This window comes from Odocoileus virginianus, chromosome 6, assembly GCF_023699985.2.
Source record: "Odocoileus virginianus isolate 20LAN1187 ecotype Illinois chromosome 6, Ovbor_1.2, whole genome shotgun sequence".
Taxonomy (NCBI): Eukaryota; Metazoa; Chordata; class Mammalia; order Artiodactyla; family Cervidae; genus Odocoileus; species Odocoileus virginianus.
The window spans coordinates 35,054,330-35,073,578 of NC_069679.1; the positions used below are offsets into that span (position 1 = coordinate 35,054,330).

General features: G+C 44.9%; 1 protein-coding gene and 1 long non-coding RNA gene across 9 annotated transcripts in view; one reads left to right on the forward strand and one right to left on the reverse strand.

Moving 5' to 3' along the window:
- CSNK1G1 (casein kinase 1 gamma 1) overlaps positions 1-17,405 on the forward strand; it is a 108,529-nt gene extending 91,124 nt beyond the window's left edge. For 2 of the 8 annotated variants that reach the window (XM_020882374.2, XM_020882378.2), the window contains 2 exons: positions 4,011-4,117; positions 11,469-17,405. In XM_020882374.2, the coding sequence (XP_020738033.1) occupies positions 4,011-4,117; positions 11,469-11,523 (162 nt within the window). In that variant the 3' untranslated portion in view covers positions 11,524-17,405. Of the gene's footprint in view, positions 1-2,886; positions 2,942-3,184; positions 3,417-4,010; positions 4,118-11,468 lie in introns of those variants that run through there. The other 6 variants (XM_020882377.2, XM_020882379.2, XM_020882376.2 and 3 more) reach the window with 4 other exon arrangements.
- Positions 16,847-19,101, reverse strand: LOC139035618 (uncharacterized). Its single transcript, XR_011488247.1, has 2 exons — positions 18,817-19,101; positions 16,847-17,582 (listed from the first exon to the last, which is right to left on the reverse strand). It is a non-coding gene; the product is annotated as an uncharacterized lncRNA (long non-coding RNA).
- Between the last annotated feature and the right edge of the window lie 148 nt (positions 19,102-19,249).

A 19,249-nucleotide genomic window follows, 5' to 3' on the forward strand; every position in this document is an offset into this window, starting at 1 on the left:
ACAGATCTCTGGATGTCATGGAAAATGGCCAAAATATATTGTGGAAAAAGCATCCCATCCAACAGTATGTGAAATTTGGCTTCCCTCGTAGCTCAGTTAGTAAAGAATCCTCCTTCAATGCAGGAGACCCTGGTTCGATTCCTGGGTTGGGAAGATCTGCTGGAGAAGGGATCGGCTACCCACTCCAGTATTCTTGGGCTTCCCATGTGGCTCAGCTGGTAAAGAATCCACCTGCAATGCAAGAGACCTGGTTTCAATCCCTGGGTTGGGAAAATCCCCTGGAGAAGGGAAAGGCTACTCACTCCAGTATTCTGGCCTGGAGAATTCCATGGACTATATAGTCCATGGGGTTGCAAAGAGTCATGGACAGGACTGAGCAACTTTCACTTTCTTACTTTCACTTCTGTCCAAAAAAAAAAGGGTCGAAAATTGTTTAAATTAAAATATATAGGAGATACAAGGGCATATGACTTAAGAATGACATTTAATGTTTAGCTAATATTCACTTTGCTCAAATCTTTATAATTATTTACAACTCTTACTAAGATCAGTGTTATTCCAATTTTATAGATAGGGAAACTAAAGCAGAGAATTCCCAAATGTATTAGTTTTGAATTACCAAATGTATTAGGATTGAAATGTTGGTTATCAGCTAAAATACTGCTTCCTTTGGTACATAACTCTTGATTTTTCTTCATGGTAACAACTTGAAAAGCAGGGCTTGTAACTCAGATCTCTGAGACTCTTAAAAGGGATGCTACCAATATGAAGGGCTAAAGTTCAAAACAGTACTTCACATTAGTCTCTTTCATGGATAATCCTGTATTAATTACTTTGATCTTACAGGATATAGCCAGAGAAATGTGAGATTAGTATTATTAATAGTGATTACAGCAAAATAAATTGCCAGTGTTCGAGGTATACAAATACAGCCTACTTTTTAATTAGGTTATTCTAAAATAATCAATGGAAAAGTATAAATGATAGTTTCAAATACTAATGATTTGTTACAGCCTTAGAGTTCTTCACAGTTTTTCAGATTGCTTTCCTAAACATCATTATGTTTAACTGCCATAGTTATTACGAGGTTAATAGAACCAAGGTGGTTATTGGCCTAGTCTTACAGAATTAGAAATCAGGGCTCGCAGAGAATGTTGACAGTCGAGAATCCAGTTCTTTGGTCACCTCCACTAGGTATTTGTTCCACTGCACGTCTAGGCAGTCCCATAGTTTGACAAACTATACCTCCAACCTGAAATAATTAAGTGTATGCTCTAGAGGTCCAGATTAGTTGCTCTTGATTCCTAAGTATATTTTAGATGCAGTTAAGTTTAAGGTTAGACAGTTGATGGTAAAGCTGTCATTTGTGCCTGATTTGTTTGAGACCAGATACTCATGGATGCAGACAATATGTCTAGTCTGTAAAATGGGGCACCCAAGGACATTGCTTGTGGGTCAAGTGGCAGCATAGTAAGGAGAAATTAGAGAGTATGAGACGTGTGAAATGCTGTAAGCAAGTGCCATGACCCAGCGTCACCAGGCAGTTCACAGTGGTGATGCTGACTGTAGCTTCATTTATGTCAGCAGAGGCCAAGACATTTCATTTAACACCTTATCTAGTTCCTGAATTGTTTATTAAAAACATACTGTGATTTCTTCTTGTGCCCACCAGAAGCATGGGTAGGCTGAGGAAATTAACAGGACAACATTAGCAGGACTGGAGTTCTCCAGTCTATAAACCTTCTCTCCTCAACTTTTCATTTTTGTTGAAACTTTTCATTTTCCCCAACTTTTCATTATGAAATTTTAAAATCTACTGAAAAGTTGAAGGGGAGATGCAGTGAGCCTATGTGTATCCTTAGATTAAGAAATGATTGAATTTTGCCATATTTTCTTTAACTCAGGAGGGGTGTTTTTAAAATATTTGTAAGTACATTTCATCCCAAAATACTTCAGCCTGCTTCTCCTTAGAATGAAGCCATTCTCTCATAGAACCAACACCACCACTGTCATATATAAGAAAATTAATAATTCCATAATAGCTTGTATACAGTCATTTCACATTTCCCCTAATTGTCTCCAGAATTTATTTTGTAGTGTTCAGGATCTAATTAGGGTTCATATACTGCATTTGGTTGTTACGCCTCTTCAGTCTCTTAATTTCTTTTAATCTGTAAAGATTAGCTCTGTGTTTAAAAAAAAAAAAGTTTCTGAGACATATCTTTTTTAAAGAATTTAGACTTCTTGTCTTATAGAGAATGTCCTGCACTTTGAATTTGTCTTATTTTTTTCCATCATACTTAAGATTCAGATAAATTTTTTTTTGCAAGAATACTATATAGATAATATTATGTAGTATTCATTATATCATATCAGGAGATAAATAAGGTTAGATGGTTTCATTGATCAGAGATGCTAAATTTGATTACTAGCAAATTTTGGGTCTCCCATGGGTAAGTCCAGGCTTAATGTTGTATGCCTCCTTGACTAACTGTACAACATTGTTAATAATTTTTTAAAGCTTATATTGATGTAATTAATAAGAATAATAAATACTTCTAGTTTAGAAATAATGGTGGGCAAAGACTGCTGATAAGTAGTATTCACCTTGTCTGCCCTTTCCTTTTTGAATAAATACCTCAAAGATTCCTTAGACTAAACATTTTCCTCCACCTTCCTCCTTATAAGTGTGCAGGAAATTTTTACAGATGACTCCCTCCCAGCTCTAGAGGAAGATAAAAGTAAACATTTATGGAGGGAGAATAACAATACTGTGAATGTTTATTGGGCCATTATCATGTACCATGACATTGGGCTAAGCGCTTTCTGTGAGTTGTCTGCACAGTAACCCAATTAGGTAAGCAGCATTGTTTCCCCATTTTACAGATTAGGAAGCTCAGGCACAGAAAGAGTGAGGATCTTGCCCAAGGACCCACAGCAAGTAAGTGGTGGAGCTAGGGTTCTAACCCAGGGCTGAGTAAGTCTAGAGCCCATTTCTTACCTACTGTGCTGTCTCCGTTATAGTGCATCAGGTATTGTACCAGACATGGTTTCATGCATTTGCTTGTATAATTCTCATATCAGTCCATAAGCAACTGTCTCATATAGATGAAAAGTTACTTACCCAAGGGCATTTGATATCTGAACCATTTATCCTATTTTGTGGTTCTCTCCCATGTTTCAGCCAAGGTCTTTAACAGCAGAGTGGTTTGTCCAGCGGGGTCCCTTTTCCCACTTCCCAGCACCCACATAAGCAGGAATCATGTGCTGGAAATGAATCCAGGTGACAGAAGCAGCTGCACAAGCAAGAGAAGCCTGTTCGGTTCCACATTAACCAGATGACAGGAGTGAGAGCCTTCAGTTACAGTTCGGGGACCACCAGTGAAAAATGGGATGACACTGAACCTGAAATAAAGGTTGTTGACATAAGATCGGTCTTCCAAGGGAAAGTGTTTCTTTCCTATCTGCCCTCTCACACAGAGAGGATGTGGCAGTCTTATTTGAGTAACTTCAAACCGAAAGTCCAAAACTGTGAAGAAATTTCTGAAGGAAAGTGTGACTGCTTATAGTTTTCTGTGCTTACTATTGATTTCCTCTTTAGATTTTTTTTAACATCATCACTGAGCCTGTATATAATTATAACGTAATAAGCTGAGAGAGATAGAATTAGAGACAGTAACATCAACTATTCTGTAGGATTTCTGTGTGAGGATTAGATTTACACACACACATACAGCACAACACAATGTAGCAAGAGTTCCTAACACAGAGTAGGCATTCGGTATGAAAGTTATCATAGTTATATGAGTTTCGTGTTTTCACATGATGTGGGGCTGGGCACATTCCCTAAATTAGGACGTTTGGCCCCCCAGCCCAGAAAAACAAATGTTCTAAACATTGCCTGGCTCTTACCTAAGCTAGAGACCAGACCTTCCTTAGTGAGCCTCTCTGGCACTGGCAGGAAGCTCCGATTGCCATGGTGTCTGTCACACTCTGTCCTTCTGTTTCAGGTGGTTAGCTCAACCAATGGAGAGCTGAATGTTGACGACCCCACGGGAGCCCACTCCAACGCACCCATCACCGCTCACGCCGAGGTGGAGGTAGTGGAGGAAGCTAAGTACGTTCATCTTTCCAGGGGGCTTTTGAGTTATAGGCTGAAAAATCTTTTCTCTGTCTTTTCCTCTCGTGTGCTGCTCATTTCAGACTGGATTCCTTATGCTTGTGCCCACCGCTTTCTTCCTTTGACCATTTTATTTTGTGCATGGTACCTTAGCCGCCGCCACCCTTCTTTAGCTGTGATTTCTGGGAAGACAGTCACTTTTTCTAGTCCACATGTATGAAAAGACATAGTAACCTAAAAGGATCGTGGTATAAAAGCTACACCCAAGAATAGTCATGAGCCTTTTGGGGGCCCTGGAACCTCTTGCTTCCTAAGGGACAGAGAGAAAAATCTGCTTGTCTCACCATGGGCCATGCTGACCAGCCTTTGATTTCTGGTTCTTGGCTAACCACTCTATATCTGTAGTCCTAGACAAGGGCCTCAGAGCCCTTTTGTTCTCAAAGTATTCTGAATTCAGAGAGACTTGGATTAGTTATCTGCACCTGTTGAATGAGTGAATCTTGGAAAGGAGAGGAAATCACACTAACCCCAAGAAGGTGGGGGAGCCCCTCTTCCCTTTTCTGCTTCTCTTGCATGTGACTGCCTTGCCCTTCCCATCCCTCTGGCCTCTAGTGCTCTCTGCATGGTCTGTGTTTAAACTCTTAGAAAATGGGGTTGAAGGTGAAATACTGCTGATTCTGCTACAGAAGCAGCATCTCCATCACTACTTTCCCTTTTTGTCCCAGCCTGAGTTCAGGTCCAGATTTAAGCTCCAATACAACATTAGGTAGGGAGAGAGAAGTCCTTCACAGATTAGCAACTTCTGCCATGCCCATTATGGATGACTTTTCTTATAAACCCTTTGAGAACATACTATCTGTTCCCATATCTTGTTCTCAGAAGCAGGCAATGTCATCTATAATGATACTGTGCCTTAAATGATCTTTTGAGCCCCCAGATAGCCAAAGTACCTGCCGGAAGATGTTTGTGCCTCCGTAGGAGGTAGTAAGAGGCTAATCAAGATCTGCATTCTTCCTTCTAGATATCAGTACAACTTTGCATGGTTGTTCCCCTGCCTACTCCTGTGCTCTGCCACCCATCTCTGTGATGAACTCACTTTGCTTTCAAAGGTCCTTTCCTTCAGAAGCCAGGGCTTGAGGATTCCTACTCAGTAGATAGGGGGCTATTCACACAGAGAGATAAAAAAGAGTTGGACTCTCTTGCTGAGTCCCTGCTCACTGTAGGCGGCTTCAGATAGCCCTCCCATGGTTAAAGTAAGGCCTAATATACAGGGAGGGCAAAAGAGGGGTTTAAAGTCAGGAGGAGACTGTTTTCAGTAAGGAAACATGCTCCCTATTCCCAGGGAGTTTGGAAGTTTTCATGGTACTCAGTATTTCAGTTCCCATGACAAAACTTCATTCTCCCAAATATACAGTGTGGTTTCTGAGCCCTCAACCTTGGCTGCACCTTGGAGTCTCCTGGGCCACATCAGAAAATACAAAGGCCTGAATCCTGGTTTCATTTATCAGGGATATGGCCTGAGCATCAGAAGTTTTTAAAGTTCAGGTGATTCAGATGTGTAGCTGAGGTTGGGAACCACCGTACTGGGTGTGATCTGACCCAAATATTGTCTGAGCTGACAGGTGGCTGCACCATTCCGCCTACCCCCACCTCACTCCCAATCCACTGTTGTGGCTATTACTCTGAAGGCTAGGTGAGCTCTGGATTTACTACTGTGCTCTGAATACCAGGATAGAATGGGCGTTAGTCTTAAATATGCCCTGTACAGATTTATCTTTGAACCAGTTTATTTCATTTCATTTTGGTAAATGTGTACACTAATTGTATATGTGAGTGTGGTGTTTGTGTTCTGTGTATAAGATAGGGGACCATTCGCACAAAGAGATTTCAGTCTGGTGTGTTCTGTTCTGACATAATCTAAATTCCAGGACATAAAGAGTTTAAAGCCTCCCCATTCAGCAAAAAGGACCTCTATGCCAGGTTCGAGCCTTCTGAAAGGTGTGGACGCCAGAGGGGAGCAATCGTATTTGGCCAAATGTCATCCAGAAGCGTGGCTTAGGACATGTTGTGTGCTGACTTCCCCAGTGATTTCCTCAGCTGCCAATCCATCTTGCCCAGAGAACTGTCAGGGCACAGCCCTGTGTTTTTCTTCGTGGTCTTTTATGTATGAGGGGAGTAGTGGGGGGAGCCATGTGTCCACCTGCCTGATCGATTTCATGGGAAGAAGTCACAGCTAGAGAAGCACAAGGCATCCCACACAACTCCTCATTGCACACAGCTGTGATGCCATTTATCCGTGCAACCTGCTTGTGGAAGAAGAGGGGGCCGTTGCTTTTAGATTAAGATTCAACGAGGGTCCTGAGCAAACAATGTGAAACCTTCACATCCAAGCTTTTGATTTTGGGTTCCTTACCCAGCTTGCTTTGTGTAAAGGAGGAGAGAACAGGATCTTGTTTCTTTGTACTATAAACAAAATAAATGTCTATCTTACATTTAGCTTTAGGACACATATCCTTGTTTAAGTGTGACTGAAAGGGTAGTGAGGCAAGGCAGCTTTTTGGTTGACTTTTGTAGGAACACAGCAATTTTTGGTTATCCACTGACTTTAGCTACAGCTTGGCACATGTGGACCTCATTTCCCCTGAAAATTAACAAGATTGGGATTTAGGCCCTTCTCTGGCAGTTATAACTTAATCCAGAGCAGCAGTGACCCTCCTTGTTCTCTCCTAATAGGATAAAGTGTCTCTGAAGCCTGTTTTCCCGTCTAGAGGAAGAGCTAACTGCTGGCCTTTTTGGTCAGGCATGTATGTTAGTCTTACAGAAAGGCCAGGGACTTCTCTTTCCCTCAGAATATTTGGGAGATCAGCTTAACCAGTTGCATGGTATGACTTCATGCGGGAATCAGAATGACTCTGCCTTGTGCCTGTTTGAATTCATACCAGCAGGATCATATGCCCTTTCTCCTGCTCCCTTTCTGGAAGTTGCCCAGGAAAGCCCACTCTCGGGGCTCCCACCAGCTGTTTCAGTTTTGCCTTAGTCCTCACTGAGCTGCAGCTCCCACCTTGACGTTTCTGTCAGGCACCTTCCCCTACCCCCTCCACTTCAGTGTGGGGACCAAGTGGCCTGGGCCTACTCACCCTACCTTGACCGAGGAAGAACCTAAACACAGACACATACTGCATGTTTGCATGGCTCACAGGGAGTCGCTTTCCTCTCACCTCTGTGGACTAATATCTCTCTTTCTCTCTCTTCCTTTCTGTGTTTTTCTCTTCACACACTCTGTAGCTGCCTGAAAATGCTCAACCTGTGGTGAGTCCCTCTCTCCAGTTCACATGCTCGGGGAGTGGACCAGGCTAGGTTGGGATTGGCAAAGCCAAACAAAATGCCTCAGGAACACTCAATGGCTTCCGTATGCCACCTTGTGCTGTCCCCACCCAGGCCGGGGCGCTAGATCCACAAGGTGGTGATGGGCAGGCCTGTACCTGGGAGTTCATCTGTTCCTTGTCTCCTTTCAAACCCACCACACTGCTGCCTCTTCCTGTCAAAACAGTATCCCACAGTATCCAAAATTGTCTCTTCATTTTTAGCTGAGCAGATTTTTTTTCTGAAATTAACACAGCCAGATATTAATCAGACAGAGAGGGACAGAGGTAAGAAGACCGAGTTACTCTATCAGTTGTATAATCAGAATCTAGTTACTCCTCACAACAGTCATTGCCAGATAATCTCACATTCTGTGGCTTGGTCTCTAACCTTGAAATTAGCAGCTTTGGAGAAATCTGTGACTTTTCTTTTTGGTTTAGCTGATTTTTCCATCTGTAGAATATGAGTCTCTCTGAGTAAGGGAGCTACTTCTTGGGGGAAAGATGGACATTTTGTTGTTGCTGTTTTGAGTTTTTTGTTTGTTTTTCATTTACTGTCTTTTCCCCCCGCTTTTCTCTCCTTTTCCCTTCCTATCAGGGTTTAGTGGGCCATGGACTGACTTGACTGAGATATTGGGGCCTCTTGTTTCCACCCCCAGAAAAGGTTCCCTGAATGCGTTTTTAGTGGCAGCATGAGGTGTGCTGAAGGGGAGGCCCTAAAGATTCTGTGTTGGCTGAGGCACATTCTTGCTGGAAGACAGAGCCCCTTCCCACCTCTTTCCCCGGACACTGCCTTGACTTTCCAGGTGCTTGTGAGCTGTGGCCTTTTGTGGTCTGGTGTCCTCCCCCACGTTGTCTGCATGCTTGGGATCACATTCTGTGTGGTGATTACAGTCTGCTGGGCTCTGTTACTGCCTGGTTCCTACTTGTCTTCAGTGACTGGGTTGGGCACCAGTTTCTCCCAGTCTAAGCCAAGTTGCCTGCAGGGTTTCCCCAGTGGCAGGGTGTATTGAAGATAATAGTTGGGTTTGGTGGAGATATAATTTGTAGTATTGCAGTACCAAGGAGTACATTTGGCCTATTTATTTACCAGACATGTGTCTGTGTAATCTGACATTGTTGTGGTTGATATTTTCCTGTGAGATGTCAGTCGCATGATCCTAACTGCAGAGGGCCTATTGTGTGCTTGTCTACTCTATGTTTGGAACTCTAGGGGGTCCCAAGGCCTTCCCCAAAGAGCTTAGGTGCAATCTACCTGGAGAGGTAAGACATACATGCTTGAAAGGCCACATGTGATTGTCCCTTGAGAGGTCAGTGTCAACAGGGGTGGTTAAGGAAGACTTGATGGGTACTGTGGGGCTTAACCCCAGTATTAGGGCCAAGGAAGGGTGTACCAGTACAGCAGAGAAGCATAATACAGGAAAAGCTGAAGGGAGAGCAAATCAAAGAATCAGCTGGAAGAAAACCCACGACCCAAGGAGGGTTTAATCACTTGGCTTTCATCCTCTTCTGAGAATAAGACATCTGTATGGAGTCAGTCAGTGGACTGGTTTGGTGTCTGATGAAGTTTTACAGGTCCTATTGCTGGTACTCACCACAGAAACCAAAGAGTAGATTCCAGAGACCATTTCCTCCTGGGTAGAAAATTATTAAAAGCTTCTGCTACTGCTGAAGTTCTAACTATAGTAACTAACGAAAATTAATCTAAAGCTCTAAACCACAGCTTACACTCTCCTCCTGTCAGGTGAATTTGGCTTTGCACATCAGGTTATGATATGCTTATCAGTAGATACTAATTTTTATGACTTGCCCTGGAGGAGGTAAAAGAAAAATTGTATCATTTGAATTGGACCAAAACAGTACGTGAACTTTTTAATGATTGCTCTTACTTAAAAACACAAAATCATTATCTTAGCACCCTCCGAAAAGAATAATAGAAATTGACTTAAATGTTAGTGATCCCTCTGAAAGTCATGGTCAACAGGGAACAGGTAGCTCTACTGGAGTATTGGTGCTCCCATGAGATTTCATTCACCTTATTTAATAATTTCTGGACATTCACCTTGAAAAATGTCTGTTTCTAAAGTATATGTACAAAAAGACCTTTTTTTTTAAAAAATCCTTCCCCAAGGATATTCCTTTAAGGACTGAAAATAATAAAAAATATTGGTCATTTTTATTTAAAAGAAATTATGCAGTCTCTAAACACAAAGGACACTTTGTTTAGTGACTATATTGCCACCCATTAATAGTACATCACATGTGTCATCATACTCTCAGAAAATCTTTTTTAAGATTCTCTTAAGGACTTTCCTGGTGGTCCAATGGTTAAGAATCTCCCTGCCAATGCGGGGGACACAGACAGGTTCGACCCTGGTCTGGGAAGATTACACTTTTCGCAGGGCAACTAAGCTCATGCAACACAACTACTGAAGCCCTACAGCCCACGAGCCACAAGAAGAGATGCCACCAAAATGAGAAGCCTGCCCACTGCAACTAGGGAAAGCCCTCAGGCAGTAACAAAGACCCAGCACATCCAAAACAAATAAATAAATTAAATGGTTTTTAAAACAAAACAAAAACAAAAAACAAAGCAGTGTTTTTAAAAAATCGTTCAAAAAGTGGGTTTTTTTTTAAAGCCTCTCTTAGGCGCCTGTTTCCAACATCTCCATGTTTAATTCATTCAGATATGGTTAAAGCCCATCATTTTTCTGTGTAAACATCAATTTGTGCATTCTAGGAAGACACTTTATCCAAATTTTTAATAACTAGTCCATTGGGTGTGTGAATACCAATGGGTCTGGCTGAAAAAAGAAGGGAATCTGAGCTACAGTGGAGGACTTAGGGGCTTAGGGAAGTAAGCAACAGCTCTTTATTTCTTTGTGAATACTTTTGATGTTAAACCCAAAAGGATTAGGCAAAAGAGCCAAAGACAGTTTCTGAGGAAAGCTTTTCTTTCAAGGGTCCAGCAATCCTGAGTTACATTTCCAGCTTCTCTACCCTCCATCATCTGGCATCTTTGACTCACTCACCACTTTCTGCCCCTGGTGTTCTCATTTTTTATGCATTAGCTTCCTGGAAAGGACGTCTTTTGTACCAGCTGTGCTACAGCCCTCGTCACCCCATTCTGGAATAGTCACTGCCTGAGCAAGAGCGACTTCCAGTTCCAAAGACAGCAGTCCTGGGACGGGGGGGTTAGCCAAGCTCAGGGATGTGGCGGAGCTGTGGCTGTCACCCAGGAGGCAGCACTTGGAGGGCCTATGAAGGGATCAGGCCCAACCCGCCACCCTAAACAGGGTCAGTCCTTGAACCCAGTCTGGCCCAGCAACAGCCTCAGAAAGCTGGCTGAGAAGGACCGTGCAACCTGCTGCTTCCTGAATTGTGGCACTGATCCTCCAAATGAAGAATGGGCTGTGCTGATTTCAGTCAAGAGATCTGGCTTCACTAAATTATTAGAGTCAGGGCTTCTGCCTACACCAGGTAGCTGACCAGGGCTGGGGATGGAGGGCAGGGAGAATCCTTAATTCTTCATTGGTAGCATCGTGAGAGCCTCCTAGAGTTCCAGACGTCATACTTTTCTTGGCATTTGTTTGGCCTTAGTTTAGCTTCCATACCCACTGACCACTAAAGTCACATTAAATAATTTTGCCTTCTGTATTAAGGGGCAAACAGTGCAGCTTTGAGGATCCCCAGCCTTGGTTCAGTATAAAGAAAGATGGCAGGTTGAGGTATTAAGACTAGGAAAGAAGCCTTCTTCATCCTTTCAAAAACGCCTGCCTGAGCCCTGCTCTGCCTGCAGCCCTTCGATGATAGGGTTTGCAGTAAAGTAGCGGTTTCCTTCGGCTTTCCCTGCAGACACTGCCCACTGCCTCCGTATGCGCACCGCACCGTAGATGGTGGGCGGCCCTGTGGGTGGGTGCAGTCCACAGAGGCGGGCAGGCAGCTGTGCCAGCTGCAGGCTGACTTGTGATCTTCTTGTGCTGCAGGTGCTGCTGCTTCTTTAAGAGGAAAAGGAAGAAGACCACCCAGCGCCACAAGTGACCAGTGCCTCCCCGGAGTCCTCAGGCCTTGGGGACTCTGACTCCATTGCACCCGCAGCTCCTGCCATTTCTCATTGGAAGGGATTCCTCTGTGGGGGGAGGGTGGAGATCCAAACCAAAAAGAAGAAAACAGATACCCCCAGAAGAAGCCCGTGTGGGCAGCCAGGGCCCAGTGGGTCAGTGGCCACCCCTACCTGCCTAAGGCTCTGAGCAGGTCCCAGAGCCACCGGTCTCCACCGCTTGCCCTCTGGGCCGCCTGGCTGACTCTCCTTCTATTGTTTACAGTGACGGTGTCATTCACAGAAACTCAAGGACTACTGTTCTCTTCCCACCCGTTAGTTACTCCTGGCTCTTGCCCCACCCTCAACCCTCTCCAGCACACAAACTAAGGAGCTGAAGGCTTTGTTTGCGGAAGGAGTTTAAGAGGCTTGGGGTGTGGCCAGGAAGGTGGGAGGGAGGCGCAGGCCAGAGCGGGAGAAGGACCTTCTCCGCCCACCAGGTGTGTTGGCGGCAACGCAGCTCCCTCCGCGCCTGTGCAGCCTCCACCCCCAGCGGGCCATGGGGTGCAGGTTACTCCCTCCTTCCCTCTTGTGAAGTTACACTGTAGCACGCAAGCTGTGAGGAATCTGCAGTCTACTGTCCCTGCGTGTCTGCGCTCTCAGCTTTCTTAACACGTGAACTCTGTTCTCCAGTCATAGTAGAACGTTGCAAGTTGTCCTGAGCAAAGGAAAAGACTGACTTTATTGCACTTTTAGGTTTTTTTTTTTTCCCCTCTTTTTCGTTGTCGTTGTTGTTTTAACACACACACACAAAAACCATGGCAGATGCATATTGTGTCTGGTTATATTGGGATTTTTTACTTTTTTTCTGTTTGGAGGGGGATGGGGCCAGTCAAGCCATGCAAAGAGAACATGGGTCCAGAGGACATTATCCGTGGAAAGAGTTGGGTCTGCAGCACCCGGGAAGAAAAGAAGCCAAACTCTGTGCCCTTCTGAGTGAACACTCAGGTTAGCAGGGAAACATACTTGAATTTTCATTCGTCTTCTCGGCTGCTGAAGAATGTCCCTCCCAGAGCCTCTTGACCTCATCAGCCTGCAGTTTGGACAGCCTCACTCTCCAGCACGTGGGAGGAGCTGTCCAAGCCAGACTGCAACCAGGAGACAGTTCATCCCAGAGAAGGAGATGCTTAACAAAACCGGAAATACCTGTTTTGTCCACTGCCAGGGACTTCCAACTAGATAGCCATGTGACTTCTTCAGTGACTTGGGGGACAGAATTAGTAATGAAACCACCACCACCATATTGCCACTTAGTGGACAAGGAGGAGGAAAGTGATCCTGCCTTCCACCTGCCAGAGGAAACCTCAGGATTTGGCTCATCACGGGGGCCATGAAATAAAATTGGTGTGTACTCTCTGCCCCAGTAGATGGGTTACAGCATTTGGGCTGGCCTGCCTGCCTTACCAGAAACCAAGCATCTGCAGATCTTCTTCCAACAGGTCCACAGCAGCAGGCTTAGGACTCAGTACATGGGGCTCTAAGTGAACAGGAGTGTAGGGCTGGTTACTGCTGGAAAATTCCAGGGGAAAGGAGACCGAAATGAAAGGTATGGAGTCATCTTCTCACTTGGACATTGACTCCTGCTAGATAAGACAGCCACAGGTCTACAGCCTGTTCTCGCCAGTCCACTCTCCACGTTCCCCCATGCTATTGACAGGACATGCTGCCTTGAAGTGTCTCAGTTCCTCATTCACTGCTTGAAAAGTCATCAGTGTGTGGAGTTAATCTCCTCATGCTTGATTTTCATTTGAGTTGAGTGACTTATCCAAGTAGTGATTTCTCATTCCAGAGAAGACTGAGGAGAAAGGATTCAGTCCATCAGAGAGTGAGGTCTTGTATCTGGGGGTAGAGAGAGCTAACCATGGGGGATAGTGACTGGTGACTTAGTCTGGGGGTTTGGGGAACATAGTAGTGCCTCTGGCTTGAAGTATAGAGCTGTCTTTTGGACTGGAGGGTGTGGGCCTACTTTCTGGTGGTTGATATTTTCCGTGACAGGTTCCTTGATGTATCTTACGTGGAACAGAGTTACTGGGCTTCACTTGTGTTCCACTGGGCCTTGGCTAGCCACTTCATTGGCTTCAAACTTGCCTAGCTTATGTAAAGATTGTGATCTTTCATTTTTTAAAAGAAATTTTCCTGTAAATAAAACAGAATGGCTGGGAGATTCAGGGACACACCCCTTCCCCACAATAAATTTGAATATTGGGGTTTGCTTCCTTGACATTAGCTGGTGGTTCAGGCACTGTCACTGAAACTTACATAGTTTCTCAATTGGCATTTGGGTAACTTCTCAATTTGGGTAACTCTAACTTCCTGTACAGAATCTTTAACTTCCACATCCCAGTATAGAAAAGCCTTGCTTCTCAAGGGAGGGCAAGGGCAAGTGGCGAAGTCTGGAGCGTCCCTGGCCCTCCATACTCCACTAAGTGCCTCCCCACTTCCACAAGGAAAGCAAAAGGTAGTTCCCAGCTTGGCTACAGGGCGGGCCCTCTTGAAGCTGGATTTATGACTTTTGGGGGGTCTTAAGTTTGTTTTAAACGCTGCCTCTTGGGGGACTGAACCTGAGCAGTTGTGGGGGGTTCTTCTTAATGCACTATTCTCACCCTCAGCCTCTCACAAATCTATCAGATATTTTATTTTTCATAACAAAAGTGAAACACCCAGATTTTTCTGGCATGCCAAGTAATGGTGATCCTCCCAGGGCCATTGGCACTCCAGGGTGGTTCCAGACCCCTGAGATATTCTGTTATGATCATTTAAAAAGAGTACCTAAGGAGTAATTTGGCCATCAGTTCCCTCCCCATCAGCACATCCCATTAGGGCTGCCTCAGCCCTGTTGCTATCATTGCTTACCTCCATTTCTCGGCCAGGTCCTCTGGCATGGGCATTCCCTCCACCTACCACCCACCCAAATCCGCTTGCTCCATAGTCCGTACACTTCCCCACTTCACAGCCGTGATACCTAGGGGTCTTCTTCAGTACTGATGCAGTTGTTGCTGAGTTAGCATTAAGCACTAACAACAGCTGGGGTTCTCCCAAGCCCTGCCATCCTTCAGGCATTACATCCTGAACAGATCGAGGCAAGCAGGCCAGGAATCCATCAAGATGTAAATGGTCCTCCCTTGTGATCAGAGTGTGACAGTCTAAGCACGTAAGGGTCAGCCGCTTGCTGTGCATCCCTTGGCATTCCCCAGTGATCTTGCTCCAGATGGCTCCCCAAGAATGGAACGTGTGCCAGTAGCAGTGTGCTCTCACTGCCTTCATTAACATGCTCCTGCCATTTGGGGTCGTCCAGGAGGAAACAGGGTCTGGGAAGGTACAAAGTCAGGTGACTAGGCTGGCCGTCAATTAAAGCCCTGCTGTACTTTGAAATGCAGGGGCAACAGATAGCAGGATTTTGAGTTTTCCAGGAGAAGGGTTGATTGCCTGTTCATTCTCAGTGAACTCCAAGTTCATAGAAATAGCTCCTGTCAGCCAGAAAAGGTGTCCGTCGCCTTGAAAGTACCTTCCAACTTAGTTCACTGGAAATGTACATTGGGAGTACATATTCAGTGTTGGTTCTCAGTGTTAGTAATCACTTTTGTTGTCAGGAATAAGTGGGGGTAACGTTATGTCAGAGTGGTTACTAAAGATCATAGCCTTAACCTTTTTTATGCAAAAGACAACCCGTCTCTCTTCCAGTGAGCAGCATGGCCTGCAGTTTTCAAAAAGAAGTGCTTTCATGGCAGCCTAGAAAGTATCTCCTCTAAGAAAATTGATCTTTCATTTAACATATGTCTACATTCCTCCTGTGTCCCAGTCACCTCTTCTGTTTCCATATTGACACCAGATTTCATTCTCAGTGAACTGCTCTGCCAGTGCTGTCTCCAGTGTCAGAGCCACGTCAGGGCTGGAACTTCTCAGATCAGGAGCTTGCGGTGCCATACAGCCAGCATTGCCTTTGCGAGGCCACTGCCACCATCCCCACCATTGATCCAAGGTGGGCAGATGAATTCCAGAAACCTTTAGGGGGCCAGGATGACTCGGCACCCCATCTGGATTGACGTGAGCAAACAGGCACTTTTCTCTGGGGTTCTTGCTTTTGCCAACTCCAGGGCTCCAGGAAGGTCCTGCCTAGAGGCTGACAGCCAGTGACTCCCAATCTTCCTCCTTACGGATTGCTAGGAATCAAAATAGGATGCCTGTGGGTTGTATTTTTTTGGTGTGGAAAGGGAGTGATTTTGTTTATGAATAAGGAAACCATGACCCTTTTGAGGGTTTGCAGCGTCTTAAGCAGTGTTTTAGCCACAAGTAAGGAATCTTGGAAATCTTTGATCAATTAAGCAGTCTTAAAAATCTGTTTTTTCCTAATTCCTTTTGCAGGTGACTGAGTGCAAAAGAATAGATTTCTCCACTGTATTCAAAATAGTAAGTAGGTTCCCTGGATATAGACAGTAGTAGTTGACATATTTCCTTAAAAAAGCAACCAGGAAATCCACTCCAATGTGTATTTGTAGCTCAGCTTGTATTACAAAGGAAAAAAGTGAACGTGTACTCCGTATATTTCTAGTTTGGTTACCAAACTCCATGTTATAAAAGAACCTCAGTTCTGTGGATGGAATTTATTTTGCTGTTGTTCTTGTACTCCTCACGATCATCTTCCCAGTGCCATCACCACCTTTGTCCATGGTAAGAAGCAGGGATGCCATGCAGCCGTCCCAGTAACACACAAGAGGACACCTGTCCTGACTGCCCCTTTCCCGCAAATCCCCTCTTTCAGAGCAGGTGAGACATTTTCAGTGTTCCCCTTCATGAGCTTCAGACCAAATCCCAGGCCAGCTCTTACACCGAAAGCTTTTCTAAGAGGCTTATCGATCTGTTAGGAATGTCTCAGGAAGATGAGCCATTTCTTGGGGGGAAGGGGTGGGGGAAGGGGAGGACTATACAGATGGGTGTGTGTGGTTGCATTTGTATGTGTGTGTGTGTGTGTGTGTGTGTGTGTGTGTGTGTTTGCACATGCCAGCGCTCATCTGTGTCCATTTCATTTCCATAGACTCACAGCCCACCTTAAAAAAAAAAACAGTCCAGGCTGCTGGACCATGTGTTCCTGAGTATTTTCAGAAGTAAACAAGAAACGAGTGAGTTTCTAGTGTAGCAGCAAGCTCTGGGAATGAGCCCCATTTATCAAGCAGAAGAGTTAACAGCAGAAAAAAATGAGATGAAACCAAAAATATTATAAGCTTCCCCCCCCCCCCGCCATGGAAAATAATGTTGATTCAATTCCTATTGGATGTATACATGCTCTAATTTATTATATTATTATTTTGTTTGTTTCTTACATTTTTGCCCATTGTACTTTCAAAAAGATGTTGGGATGTTGATTGCAGTTTTTTTTAAGACTAGATAATGTGTAAATCAGCTGTGGAAATCAGTTTTAATTGATGTGTGGATGTGATTATTGTTAAATGCCTTTTTTTTTAACCTTTTCTTTTAGATACGTAATATTGTTTCATAAACCCTGGCACTGGTCTGCAAAGCTCAGCTGTGAAAATGAAACTTGTAGTATTTTTAAACATGAATGTCAATTTCAGGTGTATTTGAAATGGTTCCTCCAGGAGAGAGATTTGTACACCATTTAGTAAAAACTCCTCTGCGGAGGAAGTAGCCGCCTTTGAAGTGAATGGAAACGGGCCTTGATATTATCTCAGAGTAGCCCATTTCCTAGGGCACCATGGAAAACACAAATGTGATCTTTAAGTATACCTCTTCTCCAGTCTGGGGAGGAAAGGACTCAGTTTGCACCCTTTTTGTATGTAAAATAAAATGTCTTACCTTTCTTGGCTAATTTTGCTTGTTTGGTTGGTTGGTTTGGTTTTAACCTCTCCTGGTTCATTTGTAACCAAGAATCCAGCTAGGACTAACTTCAGTATGATTGAAGGCTCCAGGAATGAAAATAATGCCTGATATTTTCACACTCTTGCATCATTCTCTTGGGTTGAACATTGCTCTAGCCGGTGAGTCACTTTAAAGAAGAATTAGGACATTCATCACTTACTTTGGACATTCATCACATACAGGAACTCCCTGTATCCCTGTGGTTCTTCAGTGCTAGGATACCAGGAAGTTAAGATCTGCTCTGAAACAACTATGAAATGGCAGCTTTGTAATTCTGCTCTGCTAATGAGGAACATCTATACAGACAGAAGGTGTAACTATGATGTAACTATGTAACAATCTAAAATCACCCGTGGCATATATAGCACAAAACCACCACCAACCTGGCCAAGATTTGTCTGGTTCCAGTTTTTTCTATTACTGCTCAATACTACTTAAATGTTCTTCCTTCGCTAATGAAAAACACCTCTAAGATCATCATTACAGGGCTACCCTGGAGGCTCCGTGGTCAAGAATCCACCTGCCAGTGCAGGAGGGAAAGTGAAAGTCGCTCAGTCATGTCCGACTCTTTGCACCCCATGAACTACACAGCCCATGGAAGTCTCCAGGGCAGAATATTGAAGCGGGTAGCCTTTCCCCTCTCAGGGGATCTTCCCAACCCAAGGATTGAAACCAGGTCTCCCGAGTTGTGGGCAGATTCTTTTACCAGCTGAGTCACCAGGGAAGCCCGCCAATGCAGGAGACATGGGTTCAATCCCTGGTCGGGGAAAATCTGAGAAGCAACTAAGCCCATGCGCCACAGCTACTGAGCCTGTGCTCTAGAGCGTGGGACCCTCGACTACTGAAGCCTGTTCACCCTAGAGCCCCTTTTGCGCAACCAGAGAAGCTACCGGAATGAGAAGCCCACTCACCGTAACCACAACTAGACAAAAGCCTGCGCAGCATTGAAGACCCAGCACAGTCAAAAATAAAGTTTTTAAAAAATAATCATGAAAGAAAAACTTCATACTGAGAGCACTGTATCCATCAAGCTTATTTTTTCCCCAAAAGTCGGGGGGGGTTGGGGGTTGGCGGTGGTCGCTGGTGGAAGAAGGCTACCTTTAGGCTATTTTAGCATTAGTTCCTCTTGTGGAGAAAGGCTGCTTTGAAAACTAGCTTGGTAAACAATTTTCCTCAGTGTGAACTGCGGGCCAGGCTCCTCTGTCCATGGGATTCCCCAGGCAAGAATACTGGAGTGGGTGCCATTCCCTTCTCCAGGGGATCCATCCGACCCAGGGATGGAACCCAGGTCTCCTGCATTGCAGATTCTTTACCATCTCAGCCACCTGGGAAGGTTATACGGTGAGTAGGCACAAACGTACCCAAAGTTTTTGAAGGTTATCACACTCAAATCCAATTCGGTGGTGACTAATCCTTGACTGGCCCACACGGACAAAGACGAATGTCTTCTTGCTCCGTGCACAGACTTCCTAACCTAAAGCATTGGTCACCAACTGCCAAACGACTTCCACTCCCATAAAGGCACCGTCTGCTGGCGCTTGTAGTCTCCAGCAGCCCAATCTCTGGGCTCTTGGAGGCGGTGCCGCCTTCCGCTGATCCCTTCCCATTGATGGGTATCGGCGAGCTGCGGAGCCAATGAGGCTGCAGTAACGTGGCAGCCACCCACGAGCCGGCGTCTCCGCCTGCCCCAGTCGGCGAGCCGGGCTCCGCCCCCCGTCGAGACCTACCATCCGGCGCCCAATTAGAGGGGGGGAAAATGGGGCTCGCCTCCCTCTCGGAGTCCTGCAGGAGCCC